A 21,379-nucleotide genomic window follows, 5' to 3' on the forward strand; every position below is an offset into this window, starting at 1 on the left:
CAACGGCTAAAGTAATTAAAAAAAAAGTCTTTTATGTGTTTCATATTTTTTTCATAATGTTCCACGAGTTTCATAGTGTCGGTTTAGTGATTTTTCAATATATATCAGAATCTAAATATTTTTAGGCCAAAATGTTCATAAAATTAAATCAGGATAGTCTACATATATTTTTTTTTAAGTTACTTTAAGAAAAAATTATCCTAAATTCATTCTTTAATCATCTTGAGCTAAAAATTTAACCTATAAGGGTTGGAGGAAAAAAACCGTTTCTCGATTAAAACCTAAATTTTCTAGGTTTTAACCCAATGATTGGAAATGATCTAAAAGAACACTAGAATTTGAATATGGAATTTGTTATTTTTAAACTCTCACGCATAGAAATTAGAAAATGATATCTATTTACATAGAATTTAAACTTGGGGATTGAAGGTCCCAAATTCCAAGTTTTTTTCCATGCATAAATTCTAAATTTCTATGTTTATGAATCCAAACAAGGAAATTGGTGCATGTCAATTTATAAATTAGGATGTTTGTCTAAATTTCAAGTTTATTTCCCATATCCAAACATAGTATAATACACTCATCAGTATGTCTAAACCCTTACTCCACGTATGCATGTAATCGTACAAGTCCACCTCTATCCAATATTCAATCTTGATCTCCTGCACATGTTTTTCTTTAATGAAACGATAGTAGATTCTCATTCACAAAGAAAAGTCATTACAAAGGCCAATTAAGGCAAGGGAAGTCATCAAAGAGGGTGTCCATAATTATACTTAGTGGGAGATCCAACCAAACACAATCATAGGAAACCGTAAAACCATACCTAGCTAGACAATGGGCAACCTCGTTGGTTTGGCGGCATGAATGGGAAGAAGAAACTTCAGTGATCGTGGAAATCCAAGCTTTGATATCCTCAATAACCTGTCCAAGTAGGGAAAGATTACGTGAGGAATCCTTCAAAGTTTTGAATGATCTGAAGCGAATCAGACTCAAAAATCATCTTGTGAAAGCCCCTAGAACACACCCAAACCAAAGTCAAACGAAATGCCAATACTTTCGCATGAATGAGGGGAGAAAGTATCTCTGAAATTCCCAGCTTTTGTAGCCATAAAAGAACCAACAGAGTCTTTGACAACAAGACCAAAGTCCCCAAGGTTCACAGACTCTTTCCAAGCCCTGCAGACTCCTTCCAAGCCCTTTCAATATTCATCTTAAAGAAACCAGGTGGGGGCAACCCACATGGGAGAGGGAAATGACTAAGGAATGCATTTGTACTGTGGTGCCCTAGTACGCACAAATTCCTGCCACCAAGTGATACATTGGGTCACAACCATAACGGGATTGTCCCAAGTGTCTGACCAAAAATTTTGATTTCGAGCACCCCAAATTGTCCAAAGAATTTTGAGAGCCAATTTGCAGTTCCTGGAGGAGAGTTGATTAGCCATGTCAATAATCCAATCCATAAAAGGAAGGAAGTTGAGGTCTCATAATGGAACACCCAAATTCGATGCAAGCCATACACATTTAGTGAAAGAGCAGAAGCGTGATAGGTGGATAACCGATTCCTCGCGGCCATTACACATTACATATGAGGGGTCAAAGGTTATATGGCGTCGGGTGAGATTTGCATGGGTTGGGACGAAGTTATTGCACAGTTGTCATACACACACCTTTACCTTCAGTAGAACATGAGATTTCCAGAGCTTGTCCCAGACCATGGCAGATGGGGACAAAGATCTCGACAATGAACTGGTGAGCTGAACAATAACCACCCTTGCTAGGTAGTAAACACTCCGAACCTAGAACATGTCGTTCATCTCATGATGCCAAACAAGTGTGTCCGGAGGGGATCAAATGTTGATCGGGATTAAGCGAATGAAATTGACTTCCTTTGAAGAAAATAAAGAATTGAGTATCTCAGTTCTCCAACCCTTCATATCAGGATCAATTAGATCACATACCCTTGAAAAACTGCAATCTGAAGGCATGGGGGAAAAAGGCCGGAAGGTTGATTGTAAAAGGATCTATCAATCTTCCTAAATATGGATTGAGCTTCCCTCCCTAACCTACCAGCGACAACCCCGAGAAAGGATAGTCTAACTAGTACAGATGTTTTTCCAGTAAAAGGAAGCATCACTACTAACCCCGGCTTAGAGGAAATATGTGTTGGGAAAATACTTAGCCTTCAACACTTGGGGCCACCAGTGAAGTTAAGTGGGAAAGAATCCTCCACCCTTGTTTGGTAAGCATTCCTAAATTGAAAGCGTAAAGGTTGCGAAACCCAAGCCCACCCTCATTCTTTAGCATGCACAGTTGATTCCAAGAGCACTAGTGTATCTTACGTTCCCCTTCATCCCCATTCGACCAGTATGACACAATGAGTTTTTTTAAATCCTCACATAAGTAGTTGGACACTAGGTAGCAGCACATGGTAAAAACAGGGATAGCTTGGGCCACCGTTTTTACCAAGATTACTTTCCTCGCTGCACTAAGGAGTTTCCCCTTCCAGTTTTGAAGCCGTTTCCATAACTATTCCTTAATGTACCTAAAGCAGTTGATGCGCTTTCAGCCCACAAGGGTGGGCATGCCCAAATATTTCTCATGTCGGGAGACACATCGAACACCTAAGATTAGATTCAACCAATTATTCATATGAGGTTTAACATTCCTACTGAAGCACACCTTACTCTTGCTTAAGTTTATTTTCTTCCTAGATGCTACTTCATAAGCACGGAGGGCGTTCATAACATGGATACACTCATATGCATTGGCCCGACAAAAGAACAAGCTATTATTAGCAAATAGGAGGTGACTGAGAGGTGAAGCTCCAGAGCAAATAGGCATGCCCTTGATTAAACCATCAGCTTCAAGTTTTGCAATTTGGGTAGATAGGCCCTCCTCACATAGAAGAAATAGGTAAGGGGAGAGATGATCACCTTGGTGAAGACCCCTAGATGGATGGAGATAAGCCATCTGGCAGCCATTAATAATGAATGAATATAACGCGGATGAGACACAAACCATCATTAGCTTCACCCATCTATGAGAAAAATCGAGTTTCATAAGAATTCCCCGAAGGTAACCCTAGTCAATCCTGTCATAGGCCTTGTATATATCCAATTTTAAAGACATAAGGACGTTGTTGGCTCACCGTCGTTTGAAGATATGGTTGGAAACCTCGACAGCCAAAATTATATTGTCAGAGATATTTCGTCCGAGGATGAAGGCGTTCTGGTAAGAGGAGATAATGTTAGGTAGCATGACCTTGAGCCTATTAGCCAAGACTTTGGAGGCAATGTTGAACTGGACATTGCAGAGGCTGATAGACCTCAAGTGTGTCATGTCTTCAGGGTTCTTTTCGTAGGTATAAGTGAGACCGGAGTAAAATTAATCTATTTTAACAACTTGCCCGAGAAAGGAATCCTAAAACAACATTTGAGACGTCATTTCCCACCACATGCCAAAATTTTTGGTAGAAGAAAGTGGTCATCTCGTCCGAGTTTGGTGTTGTAGAAGGGTCCGTTTGGAACAGTGCAATCTTCACTTCCTTTTCACAAAAAGTTTCGATCAAGGGATTGATTCATTTAAGCCATGACCCTAGGCTCAAGGATATCGAGAATTGGGTCGCAGTTGATCGGTCCATCAGAAGAGAATAAATTCTCAAAGTAATTAAGAACGTTCTTTCAATGTTCCTGTCGCCATAAACTCATACTCCATTGTCACTTTTGAGTTGGTTGATGTGATTTTTAGCTCAGCTGTAGTTGGCCCAACAATGGAAGAAGGTCGTGTTTCTATCCCCATCATGAATCCAAAGCACTGAGATTTTTGGCGCCAACAGGCTTCTTCTTACCCCAATCTCCTGCACATTATTTTAAAAGAAAGAACGGATGAGAATTAAATAGAATATTTAATTAAATCTTAATTTTTTAGTTGTGAATAAAAACATGCAGGAGATTTTCCAATATTCAAAACTACTTTCTCTGTTCGGAGGTTGGTTTCCTCCGAGGATATGGCGGTGGTGGTGATCTAGTTTATGTTGCTTGAGATTAGGGTTTTTTTTGTTTGTTTTTTCAACCTTCGGGCCTAAGCTTATGTGGATCTTCCGTTGTATCTTAGGTTACGGCTCTCATTTTGATTGGACCTAATTTTACTTTATCTAGTGCTGTTTACCTGACTCTTTTTTAGCCTTGTACTAGTTTTTAATATAATGGAAGTTCTCTTCTTGATAAAAAAAAAAAAAAAAAAAAAAATTATACATTGGCTAATTTTGATGATCCTACATGTTGTGTCCCTTATGAGTTTAGTTTATGCAAGCACCATATTTTGCATCTATGGTTTGATTTATTGGAACTTATTCATAACTTTTGTGCTCATTATGTGAACAAGATAAATGCAAGCATTTTGGATGAGAGGTTAAGATCGAGGTAATTTCGGGTGGATTGGATTGGAAACAATGTTTCTGAATTCCAATTTAAAATTTCAAAATTGAATTGGATCGGATCAGAATTTTCAATTCCTCTTTTAGTGATTATTCATCTACAAGGCTTCTACAAACCATAAGTGACACCTAGCAATAAGTCATGGCTACCCAAGCTAATCAGAAGAGGTTGGAGAACCTATTCAGTTTGGGATTACAACGCAATACGGACTTTCTCTAAGCCAATACTCTTCATCACATTGTTTGGTTGATAGTTAATTCATGTTTACCCTCCAATGTGATTCTCTTGTATATATGATTACCTTGAACATGCTTTGGAATGACTTCCTAAATCCCACTCATACTCTGACCAGAGATTCTTAATCATATCATAGAGTATTTCCTCTCAACAGTTTAAAGGTTAGATATTCGTTGTTGTACATTCATATGCCCACATGACAAAGTAGCTTCGCCCCAACGATATCGTAGACATCCTCAAAGGGAATGCCTTTAACATAGTCAAAGACGAAGGACCTAACCACAAGACAATTACGATGTCTCAGGTCAAATGATTACTTTGCAGTATCCTAACTATGAGTTCTCATGTGACATAAGTATGAGACCTTCTTGTTGATCACGTTCAGTTTACTCACTCTTTTTTAAGCACCTACATACTTGTCTTGGTGTCATTCACACCAATGAGTCAAGACCAGTTACTCTCCTGAAAGAGAAGACATAATATATACTAATCTATTTGATGTCTAATTAGCAATCCTATGAACATGAACGTTTACAATATGTATATGAAAGAAAAAGGTCTCATGAATCTAACTTCTTTATATCACATTCTCTTAATTTTATATTCTTTGGACTTATCATTTAAGTGTATAACAATTAATGAGACAACTTTAAATAATAATTTTTGCCCTTAAATTAAACTAGATTAGTTTAATATGTGAAATGTTCGTAATGTATCATCTCATGATTGGCTTTAGGGGCACATTTTCAACATGTACCAGATTCAAAAAAGTAAACATAAAAATCGAAATAGTTTCCACAATTATCAACATTGGAACATTTCATTTGTACTCCAACCGTGCCTCTTGAGCGTGTTCACTATAAAGCATTAAGTTGAATCGAAATAGACGATCTTGGTACAGTTTAAATATTGAGGCTAATTGTCACTTAGTACTACGGTCAAATAGTATTTCTCTTCACTTGTAAGTGAGAGGTCTTAGGTTCGATTCTCGCCAAAGGGGAATTTGAACCACATTATTGCTAGACCATTGTGAGACTTAACTCACTCCCCCACCCCCTTAGTTTAGCTCACTCCCCCACCCCGTTAGTGTAAATATATATCTTGAGGCCAATTAATTGGTCATGCATGATTTTTCATTACAAATTCACCGAAATAGTTTAGCACAAGAATTATTCATCTAGGATGATTGGAATTTTGTTTTGTTATTAAATTATTTACTTGCTCAAACTATGAATAAGCCGGAATAATCAAGGAAACTTTGGTTGCTCAAACTATGATTAAGCCGGAATAATCAAGGAAAATTTGGTAGGGCGGTTAGGCCACTCTCATAAATGGTGAGATTTTGTACATTGGAGAGATTATTTCAGTAAAGTCTGTTCTGCCTAACTATTTAGTTGGTCATGCTGTCATACTCAAGTTTCTCTCTTTGGTATGGACATTGGGCACGCATCATCATTTGCTAAAAACCCAATGAGAAATTAATCAGATACAGAGTGGGTTTATAAGCTAGAATAATCAAGGAAAATTTGGTAGGGCGGTTACGCCACTCTCATAAATGGTGAGACTTTGTACATTGAGAGATTATTTCAGTAAAGTCTGTTATGCCTAACTATTTAGCTGGTCATGCTGTCATGCTCAAGTTTCTCTCCTTGGTCTGGACATTTGGCACACATCATCATTTGCTAAAAATCCAGTGAGAAGTTAATCAGATACAGAGTGAGTTTGTAGTTCTAGTAGTTAAGACCATATATCCTTAGATTCAAGATATTGTGTTGATTCTCCTTCTCCAATATCGCTTCTACAGAAAAGCACAATAGCCTGAATCTAATAGAAATAAGTTGTCGAGCGAGAAAGGTTACTCAAAAAATAAAAAAATAAAAAAAATAAACCCTAAACTTTTGGGAAAAAAAAATCGTAAATTAGATAAACACCGTAACACCCTAACAATTCATATGGAAAATCTTCAAAATTAATTTAAGTAATTTATGTCTTCCATTGCCTTCAATCAAATCTTTCCTCAAATTTTTGAAACTTTGACAAAAGAAAGTAGCCGTTATATTGTTTCCAACATTAGACAAATTTACCACCCTAAACATTCGTGATTGAATTGAAAATATTCAAACGGATCTATGAACACCTAATATATATATATTGTAAACAAAATCTTTGACAAATATTACAAAATCCCTCAGAAAATTTCGATTTCATCGAAATTTTGAGAAGCAAAATCTTTTGTTTAGATTCTAAACAATCGCTTTGTGGAATCTAAGGATGTCTAATCCAACGAGATGTGCAGCTTGCAGATTTTTGCGAAGAAGATGCCCTCAAGATTGTGTTTTGGCACCCTATTTTCCCTCCTCCAATCCTGAGAGATTTTCTTGCGTCCATAGGATCTTTGGTGCTAGCAACATTACCAAAATGCTGAGGTAATAACCAATTAAATAAGATAATGGTTGCCGTTGATTAAGTAGCATTTTTTATACGAGCGATACTCTAATTTGCACATATTTTTTCTAGCCAATGTCGCTACACTCACATCGAGTGCATTTGTTTAATCTTTAGTTGGTTGTCTCAACTATTATTAATCATTTGTGTAAAATGAAACTAAATCCAAACACAAATTTTTTTGGTAAATTAATCCAAACACAATTTGGAAGCACTACAAATTGTTCAGAATACCAGTTGTATACAACCGTCTTTTTTTTTTTTCAATGAGTGGAAGGAGAGAGAAATTCGAACTTGGGACCTTTATGAACATGTATACAAGTAATGTCTATGTGTTTACCTTAATCCCAATTCAAAGGCTGCGCCATGAAGGGACCAGGATGGTTTCAGGCACATTTGGACATTTTTTTCACGCAAAAAAGTTTAATGTAATGTTTATGATTTTTCAAGGTTTTTCGTAGGCTCATGCCCAATTCGACGTTTTTTACTTTAATTTTTTTCATCGGGTTTGATTTGAGGTTGGTGGCTCCTATGAAGTTTAGGCAATCTGTTGCTTGTGAGCTTTGAGGAGTTCATCTGGGGAGCACTGGAGGGAGAGAGGAAGAAAATCAGGGAGGCTTGGAGTTTAGGTTTAAGGAGAGGATGATGAAGATGACACGAAACCAAACTCAAATGACATTGATCGTTTGCTCCACTCATAGGCTAAAATTCTAGCTACGCCATTGCCCCAAATTTTAGTCGAAAATATGAGAAATAATTGAAAACCTTGTTTCTTATTTTTCAGATATACGAGTATAGAATGTGTTACTAATCTTAATTAATCGTCTAATTGTATCGTAAATGCAGCAACTTCCAGTCCATTTAAGAGAAGCAGCAGCAGACTCCATGTTCTACGGGGCGTCGTTACGTGTTGAAGACCCGATTTACGGATGTGTTAGAATCATTTCTCAGCTGCAACACCATATATTGGAGGCTCAATCTGAGTTACTCAAGACCAACGGTCAAATAGCATCCAACATTGCACAACACCAACTGCAGCAGCAGCAAAATGCTGTTCTTGGTGTCAGTTACCACCAAGACCAGCAGATCAGTGAACCTTCGGGGCTCAGCTCGGACATGCAAGCTTTCGCAAATGACTGTTACCTTCACCCGTAGAGATGTGCAAGTTCAGACGCGAGCTATGCCAGTTAGCTAGAGCAATGTGCCGACCCCTTGCATTTAAGTTCTAATTCCTCTGCCCAAAGATTAGAATAGCATAGAATACCATCTTTGCACAAATATATGAGCTTAATTTGTTAGGTCCAATGGTTTAATTTAAATTCTTCTTTTGATTGATAAAATTGCTCAAGAAAATTTGAAAATTGTTGAGAGCAGCGTTCTATGTACACTTGGCTAAAAAATTACATGGCAAATTTGCTAATTGGATATACAAATCTGTGCCGACCCAACTCTTAGAAAAGCCATAGAAAATAGTGCAAGGGCATGCCATACTATAACCATCCCCATACGCCGGATTGAAGACTTTCAGGCAAAAAAAAAATGAGGGATCTCTATTCTCGCGTGCCCTTAGAAACGAGGGGGAAAAGCCCGGAAGGGCATTTCCATGGAGTGCCAAATGCCAATCCTCCTAGTTTGAAAGATCAAATGAGTTGAGTTTTGAGAACAATAACCATTGATTTTCCTCATTTATTTCTCGTAGTAAGAAGAAACTCGGATGCCTAGCGTGATCCTTGCAAGTTTCGAAGATATGGAGACTGATGGTTTGATAGGGAGATGAGCATTAGGTATTACGATTACGAGAATTTCTGCACCGCTGAATAGGCCGACTGAAGTACTGGGAGAACGGAGTCCTTGGGACCGGAATTAGTTTTCCAATAATAGCAAGAGGCCAACTGTCGGAACATAAAGTCAGTTAAGTACCGCGATTAGGCAAATATAAATTGCAAAACAGAATGACTCGCATATTTTATGAAACCGATTTCGTTACATCCACTTGTGGTTCTTAAACTTCAGCCAAACTTCATCCAGTTAGAAAAAAACGTAAGGCATCATCAAGTTAACGTACCTGACAACGGCAATTCCCAAGCATATGAGCCATTGCTGCCATGATAGTCTAACCGTTTTTGTAAATTTTCCGAGGAACATGACGATGATTATCTGAAAATAGAGTTATACTCAGTAATTATATATGGTAAGAACCCGAAACCAAAAATATAAACGCAGAAGCCTCTCACCTGAAGTACAAATGTAATTCCTATTATTCCCATGAAGAGGTAGTTTTTGGTCACTCCAGTGAAGACATTTATTTCTTCAGGCTTTCGAGCATTGAACTCGTTGAAAATCTGTAAGAAGTAAACATAAGCGTTGGAACAAATTACTAAACCAGCTTAACTAAACAATTGAAACGCAACTCCTAATCGTAATTCACTTAGCTATTTTCAAGTCCTATACTTACTTGACAAAAGACGAATGCATTGAATATGACAGTATTCTTCACACCAACGGCATGCTTTGGGACATCCTGCTGCAGACCAAGAATGCTATTTCCCAAAAAGTTGAGGACAAGGAGGACGGTAACTTGATACATTGCCTGTGCCAAGTAAAAATGATGAAATTAGACAACAGAGTGATACAATGTTAATTTATGCTTCTTCAACTGCGATGTTAGTAACAGAGCCAATGATAATTGAAAGAGAGGAGATACCTGAATGAGTAGGTTCCTCCACATGATGTTCGTTATAAGAGGTGCCCTGAGAAACAAATATCAGATTATTACTTCACTTCATCGAAATCTAGCATACAACAAGAATTTGACCTTGAAAAGTATCAAAGTATATCATTGCTAGCTAATCACACGATTTCACACCTTCGGCCAACTGGTGTTCTATGCATAAGGTTGTCTGTAGGTGGTTCGGTAGCCAACGCAAGTGCTCCTAGAGTATCCATGATCAAGTTAACCCAGAGAAGCTGGACAAAGAACATGAAATAAATTATTAGAAGAAAGATGACAGAGAAAAGTAATGAGCCTAAACTGCAGAGGATTCTTTCACTCATCTTTGTTCTGGCTTCATATTCCAGATTGTGCAAAATATGCAGTGTAACCCCAAGCCATGACAAAACATGCTGTGCTCTATATATATATATATATATGGGAGTGGGGGGAAGAGAGAGAGAGAGAGAGATACCTGTACTGCATTTAAAGGAACACGACCAGAAGAGATTGCGGCCACAACATTAATTACAAGAGCAGCAACATTAACAGTAAGTTGGAATTGGATAAATTTCTGAATATTTGCATACACAGAACGTCCCCAGCGAACAACCTACATAACGTACAAAGAGAAACACTCAGAAGAGACAAAATCACGACTCCAACCCTATTATTGTTTTACATTAAGTATACTTTCTCACCTTTACAACAGACGCAAAATTATCATCCAAGATAACAATATCCGAACTTTCCTTAGCAACTTCAGTTCCTTGAATGCCCATAGAAAGACCAATATCTGCCTAAAATACAAAATGGTAAAGATCTGATCAGCTATAACTAGGAAAAAAGCATGACACTAGGAGAAGGGATGTTATCAAGGGGAGAATTTTGCTAGAAAGACGGGTTATCAGGATGTTTAAATCTAAAATGGCATGAAATGCCAACCACGTGAACATATTAAATTCACAAAGGCGACAAACCTCATGAAGTGCCGGAGCATCATTAGTGCCATCCCCTGTTACTGCAACAACTTCACCCCCCTTACGCAATGCTTGCACGAGCAACAACTTGTCATTGGGAGAAGATCTGCCCATTACCTAAGCAATAACATGACAAAAAGTTCATTACCGTTAGGTACAATCAGAGATATGCAATCTAGAAATAACAGAATTTGCGAGGGTAACAGACAGATCAAAAGCTAATACAAATTATAAGAATTGCCATAATGTAGGAACCGTACTGTTATTTTCTTGGCAAGTTGTTCCCTTTCCCTTTCAGACAATTCACGGAAAACTTTTCCTTCAATGATAGTAGGTTCAGTAGCATCTTCAAGTGAAAGTAGTATTCCACACTCTAACGCGATGGCTTTGGCTGTTTGAAGATTGTCTCCAGTGACCATGCGTACCTATAGGTTCACAAAAATGCAATTCATATGGTCATTTTCCAGACGCGAGAACCACAATATAAAATATTTTATAATGTAAATAAGTATACATCATTATGTTTGCAGAAGTGTAACATAAATCAAGATGTTAAAGAACCAATGAGAAAAGTTACCTTGACACCAGCTTCTGTGCATTGTTTCACTGCATCTCTGACACCAGGACGACAAGGATCCTACTCACCGACATACATATTAGCTCAAAGTGAAGTTTGATAATACTTTATATTAAAAGCAAGGCCTAAGAATATGGTGCTGTCTATGCCCTAGGCTATCAAAAAGAGATGCTATAAATAACTGCAATAGTTGAGAATTTACTTTGTGGATATGCGTACCTTTATACCAACAATAGCAAGCAGGACAAGGTTATCTTCTGGTAATGCCCATTGACTTAATTGCTCTTCATCGGTAGGAATTTTGTCCAATCCATATGGTCTATATGCAATGGCAACACACCGCAAACTGCTCTCTGCCATGTCATTAATAGCTGTCACGAAAAATTCCTGCAGAGGGATATAACAAGACATCATACACAAATTTCACAGGACAATTTCAAGAGATTAAAGAATATTTCTCATCTTTCTAATAGAAACCTAATTATCAAATGATAGTAAGGGCCCATTTGGATTGAACGAAAATCATATGGGTGTTCATTTTTACATCCAAGGAGGTAACATGTGGATTTTCTGAACATAAGAGCAATATTTATCAACTAAGCAATTTACATTCAAATTTGGATCTTCCATCCAAATGGACCCTAAGAGTTTTGCGCCTATTAATTCTCATCATTACCAAGAGTAGAAGTGTCAAATATAGCACTTATATATATAAATGTCATAATAGATTCTTCATCCATAACTTCCTGGAGTATGGTCATTTAAATCAATGAGAAATTCCATTTGTTCCTAGATTTTAATTTCTCAAAAACCGTTCAGAGTATGTGTTTTTTACTTTATGCTAAGACTTTCTGATTATGTCTTTATGGCTCGTGTTCCCACCTTGTCATCTTTAATATTATGCGAGCAACCATCTGAGTCAAGGTACTCTGTGCACGAGGCTAAAAGTATCTCCGCTGCTCCTTTCCAATGTATATGAACTTTAGAGTCAGCCTGTCACGAAAAGAAAGAAAGTGAAGAAATAACATTAGCATGGGCTTAATCAGGCAAACGAGAGAGAAGCTGTGCACAGAAAAGGTTTAAGGTAGCTACATTGCTTGTGTGTTTTTATCTTTGGAGGTATTATCATGTATTTATCACTAAGTAAGTATATTAACATTGCAGTCAAAACATGCATAAAGTGATATTTTCCAGATGAAAAATGCAGAGGGTTAAGGTTATGTAAGGTATCCACAATGCAGTATAATTGACAGGAACTATACGTTTTTGGTCTTATTCCACATGATAAGTTGATTAAGCATGTATTTGACGAGATGATATACCATCGAGAGAGAAATGATAAGTTAATGGAGTATATATTCAACGATATGGCATAACTTTGGAGTCACTTTAACTAGTTTCGGAAATAAGAATGGTTCACTAAGTTGGGTTGAGAAGTTCTTTACAGTGATTTTGTCCCCGGAACAACTTGATTATGTTAGGTGAACAAGACACAGTCATCAATAATGTTACGCACCACGCGAGGCTTTCCAAATGAACTAAAAGACATCTCACTATGCAAATCCCACCGGGTCTTAATTGATTCTGAAATTGAAAATTTACACCTTTAATTAATCAATTACCTGCTTTACTGCAACACCACCTCGCTTTTTCTCTGAGTTAAAAGGGAAGACATGAAGGACTGTAGACTCCGATCTGATAACACCAAACTTCATCCCCAACTGCGATGCAGAATTTGACAACTAAGAAAATCTTCAAATATTGGAGAAACAAGAGTACCAGAATACACTAAAGCAAACTTAAAACAAACCTTGAATGCCCAAGAAAGTATAGCCTTTTCCGTAGGAGATCCAGAAATCTCTACTTCACCACCCTGCTAAATAAAGTGAATTTTTGTGTTTAAATATTAACATTTAGAATTTGAGAATACCATCAAAGCTCAACAGCTAAGGGAAACAATGTCATGCCCCCCTTGATAATGCTGTGACAACTGAAGAGAAATATTACCGTCGGCTCAAATACATTGCCAGTGGTATTCTGCGCAACGCCCTCACTTAACAGAGTGGAAACCAGTGGATGCAGCTGTGAGGAATCATCTGGTGGATTTATCTTCTTTCTCCCAACATATGCCTCAACCACAGTCATCTGCCATATCATATATTTTTGTCACTATTTCTATTTTACCAATACATTTTTCAGATCGAAACAACTACATGATACTCAAGTTTCACATGCTACCCAGTACCGTGCGTTTATAAATTGATGAAAAACAATATTCAGTTTTGAACTTTTGATCATAGAACACACCTGATTTAAAGTCAATGTCCCAGTTTTATCACTGCAAATCGTTGTTGCTGACCCCATAGTTTCACAGGCTGACAGTCTACGCACCTGCACATATTTTACTGTTATAAACTAGTTTCACGAGATTTTTACAAACACATTTCCTATTAGAAACGAAAATATCACAAAAATGAAAACAGAATGATGGTCGACCAGTGAAAGCCAAAGGCCGAAAAGACAAGAAAAATACTTTTTTACATTTAAGAAACCGAAAAACTTTCAATTAAAAAGACCAAGGACACTTACCAATGCCTTATCTGCCATCATTTTCTTCATTGAGTATGCTAGCCTGTCACAGAATTGAAGACAGACGCAAAGTTGATTACACAAATGAGAACTATATTAGTACATTAAACTTAGATTCCTGTAACTGCAATCTGAAGCAAAAGTGGTGGATGCTACTTACGTCAAGGTAACGGCCAAAGGTAGCCCCTCAGGGACTGCAACAACCACAATGGTTACCTGCACGGTTCTATAGTTTGTCAAAGAAAGGCCTACATATAACCTTAAACCCAATTGATCCGGAAGCTTCACTTACAGCAATCGTGAAAATTTTTACTGCTCCATCAAAAGCTTTGCCAATTCTAGTCTGACCAGCTATAAACTGGACTTTTCCATCTAGATCTCTTGTATTTCCAGTAAAGTATCTAAAATTTTAAATAAAAGCAAGGCTAATAAGATGATAAACAACTCATGTAATATAAAATTTTAATTATTCAATGATCACAATGTTACCTGCCCCAAAGGATGGCAAGCACCAAAACAGCTACTGAAAGCCCAACTATGCCTATAAAAGTTGCAACTCCATTCAAACGCACCTATCACAGAGCACCAAAGATATCTCTGAGCTGTAAATAATGGATTTTCTATAGATTAAACAACCATACTTGTGGAAAAATGAAAAAAACCTGTAAAGGAGTTTCTTCACCAGTATCCTCTGAGATGCTTGCCATCAACAATCCCCATTCAGTATTGATCCCAACACCAGTTACCTACAGATAGCCAAAAAGGTGAAGCAACCAGGTGGTGCACATCTTGCGTTTCGAAAAAAGGAGACTAGAAACATGGGATTATAGGGAAAATTCCAGCATCAAAATACAGAGATGCGAAACGTATGATTGTTTCAGTCAAGTTATGAAAAGTGAAGTACAATAAATTAATTAAAATTATTTACCAGCATAGTACCCACTCCATCAGCCACTTTACAACCTGACATTAAGAAAGGTGCTTTCTGATCCTTGTGAACCTGAAAGAGATGGCGCTTAAAAATTGTATTGGTAATAGTGATAATTAAATTACTGTATGGTACTGTATAAGCACTCACAATCTTGCTTTCACCAGTCATGCTAGATTCATCGATAGCAAGTGAATGACCAGTGATTAAGATTCCATCAGCAGGCACCTAAGTACGAACAAAATAATTTGGTTACGCACTATCAAATTAATATCCAGTAAAACAAATAAAACATTAAGTACACTCACTTGATCACCTATTCTGAGTGGTACAACATCACCAACCACAATATCAAATATTGAGATCTTTACTGATCTACCGCCTCTCAGTACCTGTAGAAATTTTCATATATAGTCAATTTAGCATCCAGAGAATGAATGGTAACATTCCAAACATGTAAGAGTGCGCACCTCCAGTTGTATATTTTGCTTTTCCGAGTTAAGATTTTGGAACTGAAGAGATTGCCGATAATCACTAACAGCTGGCAAACAAACAAAAAATGGGACGAGGGGAAAATTAGTCTCATGCTTACAAGATGAGTCTAATTGAAACAAGATCAAATCACAACTACAATATCAATTCCAATACCTGTAACAATTATAACAAGAAACACAGCAAAGAAAATGCTTCCTCCATCATACCATCCTTCCTCCAGACCCTATGAGGATATCAAAATTAAAAAGGTAGACGAAACTGTTTTAAAAAAAAACCAAGAAACAAAAAGAATAGAAATCCAAAACCACGCCCAGATAATTAGACAAACAGGGACCATTTGGTTATAGATAAATGCGAGAATAGAGGATGCAAATGATCAAGAATACCTCAGTTTTTATTCCGAGTCCCAATGACACCACTGCAGCTATGATCAAGATTATAAGAGTTAAGTCTTGCCAAGCTTCCCAAAGGAACCTCTGCAGGACAAATCATAGGAATGAATTTCAGTTATTGCAACATGTTCCTAACTAAAACCAGAAAATAACAAAAAAGTAACACCTTATAATTAGATAATATACCAAGAAACTCCGCCCTTTTTTCCGAGGATATGTATTTGATCCAAACACTTCCTTTCGTTTTACTACATCTGTTTCAACCCCATCAATTCCCTTCTCCGCATTCGATTTTAGCAACGCTGATATGCCTTTAACCTAATGAAATGATGATTGGCTTATGTATGTAGAGCACACAAAACATTACAAAAACAAGGAGAAACACATTTTCAGTTGCCTTACCCCTCCATATTGCTGTAAAGCGGTAACGTTGTTCTCCCTGGTCAATGTAACAAGTTCATCTAGTGCAATTCCATAATCACCACTGGGAGTTGGGGGCGCAACTGTTGTGCCAATCCCTATATCATCCGGGACAAAAGCAAATCATGAAAATAAAACTAAAATGGAATCTTCTGGAGAAGAATGAAAATACAGCTAGAATTATGTTTAAAGAACTTCTGAACTGTCCAACAATATAACACAAGTTACAGATACAACGTGAGTTTGAGTACTTAAGTGACCATAAAATGCAAAAGCTTCAGTTTCAATGAAATAAGCCCAATAATGTCTATGAAGTCTAACACAACAAATATTGACAAACTAAATTGTGCAAAACCATTTCAACTTTGACAACAAATTAAGACTAATGCTGCAACGAAAGACATTATGGAAATGGTGAAAATTGCTAAATGACATGAAAATTTTGAAGAAAACTTAAGAAGAATGCTAAGCAAACCAATAATACGTGGATGAAACACGTAAGCTTCATAAAATAGCATTGTAAATATAAACAACTGGAAGCTAGAGTGAACATTTACCAAGTTCCCGTTCTCCTGCCAATCTGAAAAGCAATGCTGCCTAATATGACAAGTAATCATCAGTCGAACGGATAAAAATAGTTCCAATTACTGAAAAGTTGATTATTGTTTGAAACATTACTCTTATGACTTGTGCATGGGATCTAATCATCCGCCTGCTATTTTCTTTTTCTTCTTCCGCTTTCAAGTCCATAGTGTACCTGAACCGCCTGGAAGCATTTAACACTAGTGCCGCTTGCTGCCAAGAAAGTGATCATAAGCAAGCGCAATTGGTAAAATAATCACAATAAGATTATCCACCAAAAAAAAAAAAAACAAAAAAGATGCGTCCCATTTTGACACCGGACACCTTGTAAAATTTTAGGGAATTTTAACGAAAAGCCCACGGTACTGTTTACTTTAACGAAAAATCACATTTTTACACTAAAAAGTCAATCCTGGTATTATTCACTTTACCCTTTATTTTGTCCTTATCATTAAAACTCAAAATTTTCAAGCCATTTTCCTAAATTTTTATCGGTTACATTGGAGGGAATCGAGCCTGAAGCTATAGTACCACTTGGGCTAACCCGAAGGGGTTTGTACATTGTTAACATATATTTTTTTTTGTATGAACGCTTGTGTAATGTGCCCCATTACATTACACCAATGGCATTTGGCATTATTTTCTGGCATTGAAAAATTTGACTCGATTCGATTCCAATCCAAAATCCAATACGAAATGGACAATGCCGATTCGTGTCCACTTTCAATCAACCAAAAACAATGCTAGCAAGCATCACATTGCAATATTATACAAAAAATTTATGTTGCTGAATACACAAAAGCGACTTTGCTATTTGCAGTGCAAGCAGTGCAATGTGGTTGAAATGTATAATACGTACCCTCCATCTCCTGAGCGTCGCGGGAGGCGCGTTCTTGGTGTGGGCAATGTCGAAGGGATCGGTCGGCGCGGCAGCGTCGTCGTCGTCGAACTCGGTCTCCAGTCCCACCCTTTCCCCTCCTCCCCCTCCCCCGGCCTCCATGTCGTGGTGGTTCCGCTCCGACAACGATGTCGGCAACAACCCGTTCGTGGAAGACGACGAACCACGTGACGCGGCCATCTGTCAATCGTCGTACGCTACGAACAAAGAGTTCGATCTCTCTCTCTCTCCTCCGTTTTGGCACGGCCCCGGAGCGTTTCAAACTTGTGCTGGGGCCCACCCACCTCCTTTGCCAAAAACCACACCAAACAAAATGTTAAAAAAGAGAAAAAAAAAGGAAGCAAAACTCCCATATAAAAAGAACACAGAAACCAAAGCCGGTTTGCAACACGGCAACAACAACCGTACAGCAGAAGAATTAATGTTCTGTTTTTTTTTTTCGTTTTCAGCGGCGACGCTACTGTTTCTGTTTTCGTGGGTTTTATTTACTAAAAATCGGGTTTTTTTTTTTTTTTCGGGGCAAAAAGCTATATAAATTTGACCGCGAATTTAGGAGGATAAATCGGAAACGAGATCTTACCTGTACACGACGCGTACGCCGCATTGCAGGTTGAAGGGTAATGAGAGCCAGAGAAGGAGAGCCTTCTCATTCGTTTGTTTTGGCTTTCAAACACCGAAAGCACATTTAAATAAAATGTTTTAGAGCCAAACTTTAATAAAAGTATAAGTTAATTTTTCAAAAACCATTTTAAGTGTTTTTAGCAAAGAAGCATTTAACAGTGCGCTTTTTCAAAATCCACTACGCAATGGTTGGTGACGATCACAACGACGTCATTGTTTATATTTATTTATTTATTTAATAATGACCTTTCTATAAAAAATTAAAAAAAAAAAACTAGCATATGCCACACGTGTGTGAAATTTTTAAAATTGAAGGACAAATGAAGAGAGTGAGAGGATGTGGGAGTAGGGAGAGAGTGTGAGAGGTTTTTTTTTTTTTTTTTAATAAATTAAAGGTGATAAAATTATTTGTAGGTGAGATTTACAAAATTTTGTTTTATAAAATTATGTTATTGTCTTTAACTTTTTTATTGTGATAAATAAAAAAAATGTCTTTTCACCTTCTCTTGATTAATAAAAAGCGTTTCATTAATATTAGTTTAGATAAATAAATTACAGATCACTCAGTATTACGGTTTGATAGTATTTATCTTCACTTAGAAGTAAGAGGTCTTAAGTTCGAATCTCATAGATGGTGAATTTAATACCAAATTAAGCTACCCATTGTATGGCTTAGCCGAACTTCCATTCCTTTTAATGTAAAAACATCTATGTATTCAAAAAGAAAAAAAATAAATAAATAAATTACAGAGAATCCCCTAGGGCAAATATGGCCGCTAGCTACTATCCCACACCAAGCTAACTTATCACTTACCAAACTTAACAAGAGCATTCCGGACAAAGTTTACTTCTCCAAAAACACGTTTAAGCTCCTCGTATTGAAACTGGCAAGGCGTCCTCTGGATTTATTGACAATGTCATCGAGCCTCCACGGGCAAGAAGCGCCACCATTTCGATTGTGCTGCCCTTAAACCATCACTTGCTGCTTGCTGCACGAAAATTACATGCAATCACAGTTTAGATTACGGTAGCCAACTTGAGAAGAGACCCACTTGCTGTTCTTCACCACCGGAGCTGCAGGGAAGATCTTCTCAAGATTAGGCCTAAATAGTTAGAGTCCACGATAGTATAGCCGTCTTGAAGACCATGGGAATTTTTTATTGATTTATTTAACAATGATGTTTGTGTTTATTCATCAATGTGTATTATAGCTAGGTTTATGATATATTAATTTTATCGTCCATGGCAACAACTTTTACATTTGAACATTCTCAACTCTCTTTTCTGATAATTTTGTATTGTGCAATGATCTAAATATCTATTTCTATGTCACTTAAACTCTTCATTTTGACAATGATAATTAAGTCGTTAATATAATTTCTCATTTAGAAAGCAGGCAGTTCTACTCATCAAGCAACATTTCAAGACAAGAAGGATGGCCAAGAAGGTAAAATGAGAAGCTCGTAATCAAATTGAGAGGAATTAGATTGAGGGGGAATTGGATTGAGGAGGAATTGAAATGAGATGGAATCAGAATCAGATTCATGTTGAAGTTGTTTACTAAAACTGTTTGGAATCGGAGTAGGAATGATGTTGAGTCCATATAAGTCGTTTACCAATTCACTTCAATCGGAATGAAAACCAAATTGATTACTATATTGCCCTTACATAAATAAATTATTTTCATACTAGTTAATTAAATTAAATTTATATAATAAAATTCATCTATATAAGCATATATAAATAGGTTTTATTTATTTATTAAAAGATGGCAAGAATGATGTTGAGTCCATATAAGTTGTTTACTAATTCACTTCAATGGAAATGAAAACTAAGTTGATGACTAAATTGCCCTTATATAAATAAATTATTTTCATACTAATTAATTAAATTAAATTTATATAATAAAATTATCTATATAAAAATATATAAATAGGTTTTTTTTATTTATTAAAAATGACATAATAAGTGTCAAATGAAGGGCAATGTTGGGATAATAAGAAACAAGTGAGGGCATAATAGGAATAAAAGATGCATTCCCGATTCCCTTACCCTCAGGGAATTCAAATACCTCACAAAACCAGGGAATCTCGTTCCTCTAATTTCAGGAATTGGATTCCTTGTTTCGTGTGGGTTCCACCACTTTTTTTATTCCTTAATATTTCGTAAACACCGGAATATTCCGTAATCGAAATTCAATTCCCTTTTCTTATTCTAATTACGCTTACGTAAACGTGCCATTAAAGAAAACCGTGTGAGAAAAAGAACAAATAATACAAAGCTTCTGGCCACTAGTACTACATGTAGTGATAATTTTTTTTTTTCTACGAGCGATAAGTTTTAAGTTCAACCTTCATATTTGATATCAAATTAATATTTATTTATTTTATGGCTTAACTAAATCGCCTACTCAATATTTTTGTATAAAAAAAAAAGGTAAAATTAGCAGAATACTTTATTGTTATTTTGAATGAAAAATTTGTGCACACTTCCATTTATTTTTGTCGCTTATAATTAGCCCCTTGATTGAATGTGGAAAATATTTTCCAGCTAAATACAGCCCAAAAAGTATGTCTTGCAATCGGTCCAATCGCACCGACGAAAAGTATGTGGAGCAACCGTTCTTTTTTATATATAGTAGTATGTCTTGCAATCGGTCCAATCGCACCAACCAAAAGTACGTGTTGCAACCGTTCTTTTTTATAGATAGTGATATGGGTACAAGATTTTCCAATATGCAAAACAGATCGTGATATGGGTACAAGATTTTCCAATATGCAAAACAGATCGTGATATGGGTACAAGATTTTCCAATATGCAAAACAGATCGGCAAAACATTGACTGAGATTCACCGAAAAGAAAAAGACATTGAATGAGACTCACCGAAAAGAAAAAGACATTGACTGAGATGTCTCATAATCTTAAGTCCAATATATTATATATTTCTACATTAAAGCCGCATGATGCGATGACAAACAAGTTATTTTAGAGCAACTCCACTTCTAAAAATGTGTTGGCATCTAATCTATTTAATACACTGAAATAAATAGGGATTGACTTCA

The 21,379-nt window shown here is 36.7% G+C and overlaps 2 protein-coding genes across 7 annotated transcripts; one reads left to right on the forward strand and one right to left on the reverse strand.

Moving 5' to 3' along the window:
- The first annotated feature begins 1,719 nt into the window (after positions 1-1,719).
- Positions 1,720-8,279, forward strand: LOC137709079 (protein ASYMMETRIC LEAVES 2-like). Its single transcript, XM_088688477.1, has 2 exons — positions 1,720-1,755; positions 7,971-8,279. The coding sequence occupies exons 1-2, from the start codon at positions 1,720-1,722 to the stop codon at positions 8,277-8,279; spliced, it is 345 nt and encodes a 114-aa protein (XP_088544603.1).
- A 153-nt stretch (positions 8,280-8,432) lies between these two features.
- On the reverse strand, positions 8,433-18,411 carry LOC137749544 (calcium-transporting ATPase 9, plasma membrane-type). Of its 6 annotated transcripts, none has more exons than XM_088689181.1 (34): positions 18,276-18,411; positions 17,657-17,979; positions 16,894-17,010; positions 16,773-16,812; positions 16,198-16,313; positions 15,982-16,113; positions 15,790-15,879; positions 15,557-15,626; positions 15,379-15,449; positions 15,217-15,300; positions 15,059-15,136; positions 14,909-14,980; positions 14,643-14,726; positions 14,470-14,552; positions 14,273-14,381; positions 14,141-14,196; positions 13,981-14,023; positions 13,699-13,782; positions 13,399-13,536; positions 13,202-13,264; positions 13,014-13,112; positions 12,274-12,384; positions 11,611-11,778; positions 11,392-11,451; positions 11,075-11,239; positions 10,815-10,931; positions 10,536-10,634; positions 10,310-10,447; positions 9,991-10,091; positions 9,829-9,874; positions 9,580-9,714; positions 9,359-9,466; positions 9,190-9,281; positions 8,433-9,016 (listed from the first exon to the last, which is right to left on the reverse strand). In XM_088689181.1, exons 2-34 carry the CDS (start codon positions 17,873-17,875, stop codon positions 8,905-8,907), a joined length of 3,300 nt encoding a protein of 1,099 aa, XP_088545307.1. In that variant the 5' UTR covers positions 17,876-17,979; positions 18,276-18,411; the 3' UTR covers positions 8,433-8,904. The 6 variants fall into 6 exon arrangements, with proteins under 6 accessions (XP_088545307.1, XP_088545305.1, XP_068345751.2 ...); XM_088689179.1 differs by having other exon boundaries at positions 13,202-13,267; XM_068489650.2 differs by having other exon boundaries at positions 17,657-17,982; positions 18,276-18,398.
- Between the last annotated feature and the right edge of the window lie 2,968 nt (positions 18,412-21,379).

Source organism: Pyrus communis, chromosome 17 (genome assembly GCF_041283825.1).
Source record: "Pyrus communis isolate YQ-2024b chromosome 17, ASM4128382v1, whole genome shotgun sequence".
NCBI classification, from domain to species: Eukaryota; Viridiplantae; Streptophyta; class Magnoliopsida; order Rosales; family Rosaceae; genus Pyrus; species Pyrus communis.

What these genes read in the sequence shown, in the direction of transcription:
- LOC137709079 (XM_088688477.1), top strand. Translation starts at nt 1,720, where the DNA reads ATGGCAGATGGGGACAAAGATCTCGACAATGAACTG. An exon ending in AAGATCTCGACAATGAACTG is followed by an intron (nt 1,756 to 7,970) that starts GTGAGCTGAACA and finishes TCGTAAATGCAG; the next exon opens with CAACTTCCAGTCCATTTAAG.
- LOC137749544 (XM_088689179.1), bottom strand. Translation starts at nt 17,875, where the DNA reads ATGGCCGCGTCACGTGGTTCGTCGTCTTCCACGAACGGGTTGTTGCCG. An exon ending in AGCAAAATATACAACTGGAG is followed by an intron (nt 15,301 to 15,378) that starts GTGCGCACTCTT and finishes AAATTTCTACAG; the next exon opens with GTACTGAGAGGCGGTAGATC. An exon ending in CTTGCCATCCTTTGGGGCAG is followed by an intron (nt 14,382 to 14,469) that starts GTAACATTGTGA and finishes TTAAAATTTTAG; the next exon opens with ATACTTTACTGGAAATACAA.